The sequence below is a fragment of the Pavona decussata genome, unplaced genomic scaffold, assembly GCF_977016875.1.
Source record: "Pavona decussata unplaced genomic scaffold, jaPavDecu1.1 SCAFFOLD_433, whole genome shotgun sequence".
Taxonomy (NCBI): domain Eukaryota; kingdom Metazoa; phylum Cnidaria; class Anthozoa; order Scleractinia; family Agariciidae; genus Pavona; species Pavona decussata.
In genome coordinates this window covers 49,774-62,907 of record NW_028145790.1, presented here as the reverse complement: position 1 = coordinate 62,907, position 13,134 = coordinate 49,774, and the positions used below count along the sequence as shown (strand labels likewise).

At 38.5% G+C, this 13,134-nt stretch overlaps 3 protein-coding genes and 1 long non-coding RNA gene across 4 annotated transcripts in view; 1 reads left to right on the top strand and 3 right to left on the bottom strand.

Annotated features, from left to right (window-relative positions):
- Positions 1–13,134, bottom strand: part of LOC146450657 (uncharacterized) — a 135,564-nt gene that overhangs the window by 92,851 nt on the left and 29,579 nt on the right. Inside the window, exon 6 of the mRNA XM_085100132.1 lies at positions 10,909–11,031. Within this exon, the coding sequence (XP_084956258.1) occupies positions 10,909–11,031 (123 nt within the window). The remainder of the gene's footprint in view (positions 1–10,908; positions 11,032–13,134) is intronic.
- LOC146450658 (uncharacterized) overlaps positions 1–13,134 on the bottom strand; it is a 48,495-nt gene that overhangs the window by 25,031 nt on the left and 10,330 nt on the right. The window lies entirely within an intron of this gene.
- On the bottom strand, positions 27–1,624 carry LOC146450660 (uncharacterized). Its single transcript, XM_085100122.1, has 2 exons — positions 1,427–1,624; positions 27–512 (listed from the first exon to the last, which is right to left on the bottom strand). Exons 1-2 carry the CDS (start codon positions 1,607–1,609, stop codon positions 27–29), a joined length of 669 nt encoding a protein of 222 aa, XP_084956248.1. The 5' UTR covers positions 1,610–1,624.
- On the top strand, positions 12,243–13,096 carry LOC146450659 (uncharacterized). The gene is made up of 2 exons (XR_014860250.1): positions 12,243–12,636; positions 12,955–13,096. It is a non-coding gene; the product is annotated as an uncharacterized LOC146450659 (long non-coding RNA).

Here is a 13,134-nt window from a genome sequence, read left to right as displayed (position 1 = left end):
TGTTTATCACTAACAAGAACATTGTTTCATTTTAAATCACAATGAAGAAAGCCTTTGGAGTGGATATGCGCAAGAGCATCTGTGATATCATGAGAAATGATCAGCCAATCTTTTTTTGTTGGTGAACTTTTAAGTTTTTGTAATATTTCATTGGCTTCCTCACAATACAACAGTTTACTAACTGTTACGGATGTATTGTTTTCCCCTTTGAACTCCATGACTAGTGATATAGGCTCCCTTTCAACCTGGATGCCTATTATTGCAGGAATTTTTTTGTGCGTGAAAGCCTGCATTATTTGTGCCTCCTTTACAATCTCCTTAGTGTTTTGCATCAGACATTGTTTTTCTACCACCTGTATCTTTAATCTTGTGAATGTTTTTAAAACGCACCTGCCATATGATCCCTGTCCTAGTATTAATTCCTTTTCATTGATTGGGTGAAGCTCAGATGGATCAATTAAATTGACAGTGGGGAATTTAGATGGTCCTGATTTTGTATTCTGGTGTCTAATCTGGAATAAAGAAATAATCATTTTGTCATAAACAAAGAATCAAGATCACCTTGAAAGTGAAGCAAATCAGCTTGGTAAAGATGCACTTGCTAGATTTTGTCATAACAGTTATTGGTGAACTCTATACTCTTCAAACAATAAAGGAGTCAAATCAGTGCCTTCTACAAGTCTCTCCTTGACTCTCCTGTATCCCAACCGACTCTATGTAGTCTATGCGGCTTCATTTCCCTGGCATTTTCCTGGTATTTATTGATGCCCATGGGTGATAATAAAAATATTTTTATGGTGTAAAATTGAATGTCTTATGAAAGATGCCAGTAGTCTGAAGTGTTAGACCCTTTGTTGCCCTGCCCCCTGAGGGCACTACTGAGAGAGATGCCCAATTGAAGAGGGTAGGGCAAGAAAGAATCCAACAATTCACATTCATAGCTTAATGAAAGGGGACATGCTCAAAGTCCAAAGACTTTTCAATTGAAAGCCATTACCTAGCTGTCTGTCATATTAAAAGAAATGAAGCCATGAAAATATTAGCAAATTGCCCGTTTCTGTGTTTATAATCTCTGTACGGTCCTTCATAATGGTTTCTGAGCTGTTCTTTTGTGAAAATATATTAAGAATTTGGCAATTTTGATAAAACAAAGAGAGGGTGTTGTGCATTATGCCTTGATATTCAATAGATTTCGCCATTTCGTCATAAGAAGTGGAATTTTTTGGGCCGCATCCCCCGCCCCACTCCGTATTCTACCCCCCTCCCCCCCCCCCCCCCCCCGGCCCCAATAAATGTTTTGACTCCTGCCCCCGGGGAACTTTGTAGACTACACGATAGACTAATCATGTTTACGCATGTCGTTCTCTTACAAACTGCTCTTCTACGATGCCTATTTTCTTCTATATTTGCGCCAAGAGAGCCTTACCTTGTTTTGGTCCAGGGTCCTTTTATTCTGTTCGGCTAATGCTTTCCATTTGCCATAGTAAATTCGCGCCAATTCTTTGGCACGAGAATACGCATCTCTTTTTTTTTGTGTTCGAATTTCTCTGTTCTCTCTTTCCATAGCGGTCCTTGACAACCATTTTCTTTTGCTTCTTTCGTTTCGCATCCTGCTTTTTCCTCGATTGAATTTTCTCGAGACTTACGTGGCATGATCCGGCTCTTTCGGAAGCGCGCGGTTTCTCTCGATCTCGCGATGGCCAGCACTGTGGCAGTGCGTGTGCCCGCGTTTCCATACATCGTTATACCAAATTCGAATGGCAGCGGCTTATCGCAAAACAATAAAACGAGAAAAATTAACAGGAAAAGCTTTGTTCGCTTTGAATATCAATGTACAACTAGATCTACGAAGGGTGATGAAAAGTTAAAGTATAAGCTTTACCTGCAAAATTATTGGCAACTGTAAACCTCCTAGTGTAAAGTTGTAATATAATTTGTATTTTCCACGCGTTCCAATCTCATCGGATCCAATGATAATCACGCTTTCATAAGCGCCGGCATGCCGCAGAATTCTTTAGCTCTGATTTATTTTCTCATTACTTTGCCGACTAGTACGTCAGTGCAGGTAGTTCGGATTTCTTGATTTCGTTCATGTTTCGTTAGAAAGTTTGACAAGTGATGACTTGTCACTGATACGTAACATTCCTCCTAATGAAAACTGAGTCAGTGGAGGTGGTTCGGATTTCCTGATTTCATTCATGTTTTGTTACAAAGTTTGACAAGTGATGACTTGTCACTGATACGTAACATTCCTCCATATGAAAACTGAGTCACGTTTATTACGACTTGATGACATGAAGCGGAAAGCATAGGTGACGAAACCTGGAGCGCAAACAGATACTCCAGAAAAAGCTCTCACAAATCCTTAGAAAAGTTTTCTAAGGATTTATGAGAGACAACGGGAGGTACTTACAGTAAGCGTCTTTTCCGTCCTGTCATGTCATCTGAGCTCAAATCGGCTTCCTTAGCGATCGCTTAAAACGGAAACAATCCCACTCAAGACACGCATTTTTTCAAGCTGACAAAAATATAATTTTACCACCAGGTTGCGATCAAATTCTTTTCCATGTGCCCAGTGACGAATTGCTGCAGCATTCGAGCTGTGAGTTGTCTAAGAATAGTACTAAAACATGTGTAAAAACCAGAATGGGTTTTAACTTCTACGCCCCGCATGAGTCCTTCGAGTTTTGGGAAATTTTCAGAGGTCTGTAAATAATCACGTTGTTTCAGAATTACAGTTTATGGTCTTGACGGGGTCTTCGCGTCCGAACGAGTTTCAGTTTTCTTGTCACAGCATCTTATGGACGACCAAATGAAAACGATTAAACAACAAAATAACTTACCTATCACGATAAGCACCCGCAATTGACCTTCGAAGTGCTATCAAAATATCGTCGGTCATTTCTGAGGTTCAAGCGAGTCACGCACAAATCCCAAAACCTGACCAAGACATATCTTCACAAGGTCTCTTTCTTTGATTAAACCAAATATTTGTATTGTAACATTATCTGGATTAGAAGTCATCGACGTCGAAGAAATTTGAAATGATCAACCCCAAAGCAGTGAAAAACAAGTTGAATAGTCTTGAGTTTGGTTGACGGTTGATACTTGTATGTTGCGTGACCTAACAAATCTCAACACAGCAGGGTGTAGTAGGGGCAAGCCTGCCGTGACAATTTTTAAACAAAAAAATAAGACATAGTACGTAAAAAACCTTACTTTTCTTTATGGATAGTGTCAAAAAATCAATCTTTTAAAATTAAATCGTTCATCATTTCTTGATATGATTAGAAAACAATGTATCAATTGAGTGACGTTGTTTACTGGGGGAGGGGGACAGACTTTCCGTCGTTATCCATCCGCAACCTTCTGTTTCAAACAGAGCGCTTTCCTGGTACTTACACTCGGTCAACTACGACTTTATTGCAGTCAATTAAGCAGTGTTTTATTACTCAAGTTAACAGTCTAACCACCTCTCCCAGGTAACGTTATGTATACTCTAATGAATTCACTGATGCGATGAAACAACCATAGTTTACACTAACAACCGCGTCGCACAGGAACTTTTTTCTTCCGTCTAAAATTGTGGCAGTAATAGTTATAGAAACGAGGCAATCCTTTAACTTTGCTTCATGTCCTAATTGATAAAAAGACAATAACTGGTGGCATTCAGATAGCTAGCACTACGTGCTCGAGTATAGGCGGTGTGACTTCGATAATAGTAGGCCTAGGGAGTGGCTTGCGATTGTCTGGTTGTCCTGTGATCGTCCTCTACCGTAACATAAAGTGCACCGTGAAAAGGAGAAATACCTTAAACAAACGCTTTCCAATCGTAGGGCACTAAAAAGATTTACATGTCAATGGTTATATGTGAATGATTACACTTGAATTACTAACAGTTCAGTCAGCTAAAAAGAAAAGGTCACTCCTGAAAAGTTTACTTCTCTGAATGTATAGCGCTTTCTTTCTTACTGTAATGTCAGCCGTTGGGATATCAAAGTGCTCACAGATGTCCCTAAGCAACTTTGAGTTTGCAATAAGTTCGCAAAGGTTATGATTGGCTATAGGCTTCCTCGTTTTGGTCGTGTTCGATTTCGCTATCCGTTACCTTTTCTTCAAGTGAACGCTTCGAGGCTAGTCCAGAAAAGAAACTTGAAAACTGCTGACTTGTTAGAAACTCAAAACTGGAAAATATACGATTCCCATTCCTGGCTCTCACAGTCATCAACTGACACTGCGTCTAGTCTACCTTTCGGCCGGTTGTCTCTCCAATGAGAAATTTGCTGGACGAGTACTCCTTCTGATTTTCTGTGAATCTAGTTTGGCGAACTTGACTAGACTTTTATCCCACTGGCAAACACGGTTAATCTTCAGGAGACGTTTCTACTGTTCGCAACTTCCTGCATGTGTGGCACACCACCAGACTGCTCCTGGAGCCTTTGTGCGTATCCATACACTGCTCTGTCAAGAAGAGTCTCGTGCTCAAGAGCGCGTTCGTGTCTGCCACAATCTAGTGATGCTGTGAGGCAGAAAAACGTTGATATGTCTTAATGCATCCCTCCTCGGGACATGAGAAAAGAAGGCTATATGATTCATCAGCAACTGACTCCTTTTCAGAGTTTAAGTACTTCTGAGCGTCTTCCAAAGAAGATTGGGCCCGTGGCTTTACCTTGAGAAATTGCCCCTCTGAAACATCTTTCTTTGGACTTGAATGGCATTCTGTGACATTGGGGGCCTCTGCTACCTGAGCAACGTCAAGTTTTACGAGTGGTATGTTCAGAAGACAGAAACAGATTGATTGATTGATTGATTGATTGATTGATTGATTGATTGATTGATTGATTGATTGATTGATTGATTGATTGATTGATTGATTGATTGATTGATTGATTGATTGATTGATTGATTGATTGAACGCTTTGCTTGGGCCTCTCTCTGCTTTTGGTTTCTCCCCGATGTCTTCACTGTGATTGCACAAAATTGAAGGTGCTTTGCATCTGTCAGATGACCGCTTCCATCCGATGCCAAGTGATAATCGGTGTGATGGGCAGATTGCGAATTGCTCAATACTTATTAATTGAGGAAGAGAAAACATTTCTGCTCTCGCTAGTGTAAGTTCCATTTCAGTATCTATGTCGTAAAACCCACTTGAAATGTTGGCTTGTGGCCTGTGATATCTCTGTCATGGCTCAGTAATGGAACACATTCTATTGATTTCTTTCTATCTCTTCAGTCATAACCGCACTGGCCTCCCACAATCGCTAAAAAGGAACAAGTACTTTCCATAGCTCGCTCAAAGCTCATATTTGGATCACTTTTAAACACTGCTTGATAAGACGACTGTTATTGACACATTTGTCAGTTCAAAGAACCATGTAAATTGGTTTAAATAGATCCTGCAGATAACCAAAAAGAAACAATTTTTCACTTTTTTCAAAACATATCTGAAGTGTAAAGTGTATTAAGACTCTAACAACTACACGCAAGCAACTGTTGTAGCCACCCCCCACTACAGCGCGTCACGTAGTCACACAACGTCAACTTAGAGCCCAGTTAGTTTCCTGTACTGCTTTTCGCCTGCTCCTATTTCGAAATCGGAGGTTGAGTTAAAAAAGAGAAATGCTGACAACAGAGCCTTCTGTCGATATTTTTAATGAAACTGCCGACAAACTTCGCAAGAGCGTCTTGCATGTGTCAACGAATTTTTTCCTATCCGAGTAAATTGACCTTTGAGGTCAAACTTAAGCGGTGGATACAGGGATGGCAAGTTTCCCAAATTCACACTATTAAGCTTCGAATGAATGGCAACCCGATCAGAAAAGGTATTTTTAATGGAAAATTGTTTCATGTGACCTTTTAATTCAAGCTGAAATTAAACATTTCTCATCTACGATCGGCGAATGAAAACAATACTAATTAGTGCAGCTCATTACTTATGCATATTCAGGTGAAATTTTCTCCAATTTCGAAGGTCTCGTGTAAAGTGAAAAACGAAAAACCCATTCCAGTTTTTACATATGTTTTAGTACAATTCTTTATCTCTTCACAGCTTAAATGATAGAGCAATTCATCATTGGGCACGGGCAAAACAGTTTGATCTCGACTTAGAATTATAACTATATTTTTTGCTGTTTTGAAAAATACGCATCTTTAACGGCAATTGTTTCCACTTTAAGCTGTTGGCAAGAAAACAATCTCAATTAATATGAAATGTTAAACACTTCCCAAATCAGAAAATTAGTGCTAATATATCCATGCGCTCTCCCCGTTTGCACATTAGTTTTGTTTAAATGACCACTAATTTGGCTCTCACGTCTGGCAATTCTGAGGCCACCGACGGTAAAATGATTTTTTCCGTTTTTCTTAAAATTAAAGCGGATTTTCGAGAAACAAACCATATCACTATTATTGACTTTGTATTGCCTACTTACACATCAAATATGAGCGAAAAACAATTTTTCATTGTGGCCACTAAAATTCGATTTTGCTCGATTTTTTCTGACCTTTGCTCTTAAGGCAATTGATGGGCATAAAATTCATGGTAAGGTAGGGGTGACTATATGGAGGGTAAGGATTAGGGTTAGGTTATGGCATAGTTAGTAACTACGGTTATGGCGGCCATGTTGGTGGACGTACGGGAACAATAAGCTTTTTGTCCTCTGGGAGTTCACTTTCATTTTTCTGCAAAATTTGTGAACAAATTTTCTTTTGTTTTGTCCACCAACATGGCGGCAATGCAAACCACCTATAGCGCTCGAAGTCTACTACAAGATTTACATGTAGAGCCTGTAAACCTAACTCGTTCGTAGATAACGAGCCCATTACAGTTCTGCTATACCAAGCCTATGCTACGTCGTTTTCATAGACCGGTCTATTTTTAGATACCCAAGGGAATACTATTTCCAGTGAAAATTTAAATTCTGGTTCACATGAGAATTATGCAAAGCATCAGACTGGTTAGTACGGCTCCCATGGGAGATTGAATCTGTGGGAATTTCAATCTAAAAATAAAAAGGTCTGTAAAAACGCCGTTACTCGAGTCTATGGACCTTATTCCAAATGGCTACCATTTTAATATTCTCTTGTTGGTGTTCAAATTAGCTCTTCTTACCTTGTTTTAAGCTCAAAAATCAAAAGAATATTTTAGTACCTTGAACGAGGCAAGAAGGGCTAATTTGAATGCAAACGAAAGAATACTAAGATGATAGCCATTTGGAAATAAGGCGTTTTGCGCTCCAAACAGTGGGCTCCTACGCAGATCTGCATTTGAATTAATTTCGCCGGAGGATTAAAATATATCAAAATGCTTACTAAGCAAATGATGGGAAAAGAAAAATTGACGCAAAGTCGACAAGGTAGGATTTAAAAATGGTTTAATTTGGTACACTATTTCGGATGGCCACTACCAAAACTGGCAAAAAATTACATGCGCACGTGCTAAGTGAAAAACTGTAATACAACGCGTGGGATAGGACCTAGGCGCTCTAAGGCTGCCATCCTCGGAGACCCAAGGGCAGTTAGTCTGGCGGAAGGGATTTTCGTGAGCGAACGTTCAATAGTTGATTAAAATATTTATTTATTTATTTATTTATTTATTTATTTATTTATTTATTTATTTATTTATTTATTTATTTATTTATTCAGTTAGGCACAAGAGCAAATAAAGTTATTCTATGAAATATGCTTTTCAGTTCCGTTTTTCATCTATTAAGATTCCAAGCGAGTTATGAAGTGTTATCTTTTCTAATCTGGTATGTCATTAGCCTTAAAATTAGGGTCAAATCGGTTCTAGGAGCACTAGAGTTATTCACCACTTTACGGCTTCGCTAAAATAAACCTTAAAACGACACTGTCACGGCGATTTCTCTGTGTTTTGGTCGAAACTACTCAAATATTTGACAAGATACCTTTTTCGCTAACATCAAAATGCTCTTGGAGCACAGAGAAGAAAATATTAACTGGTTTCTCATGAAAAGAACAAACTATAATCAGTATGTTTTAGCGATTTCTCCAAATACGATGAAGGAACTTGAAAAAATTGGCCAATTTTTTCAAGTTTCAACCCATGTAAATCTTGGCCATCCACGGTCAAAGATAACCAACACTAGTCTCTGAGTAGTGTTAGGGTTGCTGTTAACAAAATTGAACTATTATCGATTCCGTCGATGCAAATATGTTTTCGGCCATTCAAAGTAACATCACAAATAGGCATCACATTTAAACATTTACAACACTATCGCGGTTTTCAAATGGATTTAAGGCCATTCTCAGTCAGTGCCACAGTAACGGAGGTGACAGCGATGTTCGGGAGGTGTTCCACTGGTGAAGTACAAATAGTAACCACTGCAGTTCAGCACTTGAATGTTGATGGACCAAGTACAGCAGTTTGATGACCAACTGAAACAGACCCGCTTGGTGACTTTGCCCTCTTGCACCGTGGGGTGGGGACCCTGTAGCCAACCCGTGGCATCTGTCCCACATCTGAAAGTAGGAGTACATGAAGTAGGCATTTTTGTTCCCGCGTTTTCTTGGAAGCGGAACCATGAAGGTCCAAGGGATTTGTCACAAAGGTGATTATAACTGCCGAACGTCATGTGACGGTCAGCGCTTCTCAAGTTTTGGTAGTTAACACACTCTAAAAATTGAAATGTATGCGTTAAATTAAATTAAATTAAATTAAATTAATTATAAGTCAAATTAACGCATCAATTAAATTAACTAAGCCAAAACTCTTGCATAGCAATTTTTTAACAATTCAATACAATACAATAGACTTTATTTTTTGGTACAACAATCTCGTACCCAGAGTCCTCATGCTCAGGAGAGACTCTGGGATACTGGAATTTTATTACTGCAGGATTACTGCGGTAAAACAATGCAAGCTGTTACCGTGCAGCCAATCAAAATATTTATTTTTTTTTAAATTTTACCGAGTCTCTCCTGTCATCAAACTGCTGGCCAAAGAGCCTTAGGACTCTGGGTATGAGATTGCACGTGACAGAGATGGAACTGATGACCCTGTGGCCCTCTAAAATAAACAAAAGATATGAAAATATAAAATTATATAACGTACGCTACAGTAGAAATTTATGTGACTAATTTAAATATACAAAACTTTAACAAATCTCGCCTGTCTGATCGAAATTATGTATTAATGTTACAAGAAGGAAAGAAGTTTGAAAGTCAATCTCCTTTAGGAATTACACTGCTTTGCATTCCAGACAGGTGACTTATAGATATTAGGGACCAGATTTATTCTTTTACTCATTTTAACATCACCAGGTTTTTTGTGCATTAGTTTCTCGCTCTTTTTTTTCCATGGGATTTAAACAAATTTATTACAAATTAAAGCTAAAATCGCTCCTTTTTCACTATTTTGCATGGTTACAAATCACCCAAATCCGTCATGAAGCTAGAGTTTATACTTACTGCGACTTTCAATAACATGCAGACTCTGAATTTCAAAACCTAACCGACGCCGATTTAAGTGTTTTTCTGTTGTCTGTCATTTACAGCGGTTTCGACAAAGTTTGTCCAAAAAAGGCGTAAAAGCGTACGCGACAATGCTGAAAGGTAGTTTGGGAAACAAACAATAAATTTCGGCATTGTCCCGTACGCTGACCTCTAAAATTCAGTAACCGACAAAGTGTTCGGAATCCATCAATCATAGTGTACAAGCGTGAACTTTTGACCCTACAAGGCCAAATGTCTTGTTTTCCGCTGTACTGAGTGGTAGCAGTGAAAACAAAACGGTTAATTGAATCTTGAACTTCACAGTGGGTATATTATTGACAGGCTTTTTCACATTAAGCCAGTATTTTTTCGAGCATTTTAGTGAGGCAAAAGTATTGAGCATTATTCGAGCATTTAGTGACATTTTTCCCAAAATAATAATTTCTTGAAAAAAATAATTGTTAAGAGAATGTAACAAGTTAAACTCGATATTTTTTTTAAAATGAAATACGAAGCAGCTTAGTCTTAAAAAAGGTGAGTGAAGACTGAGGAAGGGTCAGCGGTTTTTGCTTGGAAGAGGCAAGGCGGCCATATTGATGGTTTGCATGTGACGTCATGGCGGCCATGTTGGTGGACAAGAACAATGAGATTTTTCTCCTCTGGGAGTTAACTTCCATTTTAATGCAAACTTTGAGAAAAAAAATTTCTTTTGTTTTGTCCACCAACATGGCGACGATGCGAACCACCTATAGATGACTTCATGACTTCATTGTAATTGTTGTAAACAAATAAATTATTGATTAATTGTTGTAGGAGTCACTTTACACCCTGTTTAGTTAATTAACAACATTGATGATTAATACAATAAGCAAGTGTATAACTTGTTATCCGAGAATTTAAGAGGAAAAAAATGGAGCATAATAACTTGGAACATTTTAGTGCAGAATCAAAAGCATAATGTGCAAAACCCTAAACGGGCGCAGTGAGTGAATGGGGATGTTAATATTTAACAAGACTTGCCGTTTGGCGTACAGGATGTTTGACCGTCTCCATAGTAACCTTGCTTGCAGGAGCAGTTGTATGATCCAACTGTATTAGAACATGTAGCTGTACCGCTGACACAGTTGTGAGAACCACTGGCACACTCATTAATATCTAATTGAAAGAAACAAAATGATAATAAATAATAAAATAATTCACTTATATAAGGCACTGTTACACTAGGCAATTCTTACAACTTGTCTCGCAATTTCGTTCAATTTTGTTCTTAAGCTCAGCCAAGGACTGAAATCATCAGGCAAATTGTTGCACAAAGTCGGGTGTTACATAGGTTTTAATTTTTGCTGTTACACTGTTTCTTTTAGTTGGACAACGTAGATAAGCAATAAATAAGAATAACGGCAATTGAGAACTTTCAGAATCCAAAACAACCGGTTTCTTCCATGTTTTTCTTACCAGAACAATTGAAACCATCTCCGGTAAAACCAGTTTTACAGGTGCAAATGAATGAGCCCACGGTGTTTTGACAGTTGGCGTTGGCATCACATACAGGGACTGAAGCATTGCATTCGTCTGCGTCTGAAATGAATAACCCAAATTCTCTTTTTTAACACCTCTCGTTCCTACCTTAACAAAAGCTTTATGAAGGTAGGTTTGTAAGGCCAGAAAGCCCTTCTCCCAAATCCTGTCGGTTAACCTTTGGGTAGGCTACGAGGCCCTCATTGAATCATAGTAAGATAGTGGGATAGTCTTGAAAGAATGTATAAGGTTCGATTAGCGGAATACACTTTCAAAAGCATAAAAGGATACAACGCCACAGAGCTTAAGGACCTATTTGTTCAGAGGAACTCAAGCCGCGAAAGTAGAAGGAACGGAGATATTGTTCTCCCGAGCCCAGAGACAAATTTTATGAGGAACTCCATCAAATATAGAGGAGCGATAGCTTGGAATACCCTATCCAGCAAAGAATCAGCGGCAAATAACTTAAACCAATTTAAACGTCTGCTATCAAAATTTGACATCAGAAAAATAAATTTCGATCTGATTGCCGCTTTAATTAAGTATAAAGACGATGATGGTATATATTAATATATATATTTAGCCAAGCCTAAAAGCGGAGCTCCAATTTTTTTGCTAGCATTTATAGAAATCTGCTTATCGTATGGACGTTGTTCCTCATCCTTTCTAAAGTTATATATATTTTTAATGCATATGCAGCAAACTCCCCATCAACAGTGTAATACCAGGAGCCCATGATCATCAGCTCCTGATTTATTGTAACAGAGGGCATTTTTTCTTAATTTTCCTTTCACCGAGCAAGTTGGCGATTGGTTGGTCTTTGCGCTTGTACCCCAATCTCGTCCTCAGAGCCCACGCGCGTTTTTGAATGGGAATGAGATTCCTGGGAAAATCCTTAAATAATCCTTAGACCCTCCTCAAATAACAAGTACTGGAACCAGGTTTGTGAGCCCGCACTGAAGAATGGGCACCCCCACCAAACCCACGTTTTCGCGAAAAGCACTGGGCTCTAAAATCTGGTTCCAGTCCTTCTTATCTATAGCTAGTCTCCTTCGCAGCTGTTATTAGGATCGTCACGCAACGATCCTCCCCACGGAGCGGAGCGTGACGACACTAATAACGGCTGCGAAGGAGACTATGTTATCTAAGGTCTTCCGATTCCTGATCCTAGACTCCTATATCTAGTACCCAGATCCATCATTTAAAAAAATGGTGGCAATCTCGTTCTCCGAGCCCGCATTACCCTTATCCAGCAAAACTGGCGCTGGATATGGTAGATACGTCATATATGGTAATTATTAATAATTACTATATATGAAGTACCTACCTGAGAACGAGCGAAGAGGCGAATTTTAGTTGTCTTTGCTTCGTTCTGGAGATTTGGATAAAACAGGATAAAAATAGCAGTGTTCAGATACCTTCCTGTGTTAGGATGGTGGATAAAAATAGAAAGGATCTTTTTAATTTTTGCATAAGTTTTCAGGTTTGGAAGCGATCGAATTTTTCCTACGCCTCGTCTTATTTTGCCTGCGCGACTGTGTGGAAATGTTCCCTTTTAACAGCAGATTTGAAGTAAAACTTTTAGTGTGATAAATGTCAAAACTAGAAGGGGTTTTGTTGTGTCGGTGGAAGGCGAAAGGTCCGACAGCTCTGTCAATTAAGGAGGTAAGATAACTTCAAATATTTATGTATGCATACACACCTTTAAACTGTTTGTAGTATTTTTTTTTTTTTTCTGACGAGGGAGCAACTTTCTAAAAGAAATCTTTAATCAAGATAATATTAAAATTGCAAGCTAATACGGACAATAGTAGGCCAGTGTTGTTATATCATTTCATGTGGTCTACTAATACTAGGAGATCGTTGCAAACTAGTACACCGTGGAACAATTGAAAAACGAGTCATTATAAGTTATAGGGATTTACAAAATATTTAAAATTTCATCTTTTTCTAGTCAAATTGAGTGATTTTTTTTATGTTTAGGTTCTGTTTGAGGGAGATGCACATTGGAGATGTTTGAATACAGGAGAGATATTTCTTCAAGTCAAATTAGCTTTGTGCCATTTTTATATTTTCTTACTGCACTTGTAGCTCATTAATTCAATAAATTAGATTGAAAAGCTCATTTTTAAAGATTTCTGTTATTCCCAGGTTGATAGCTAT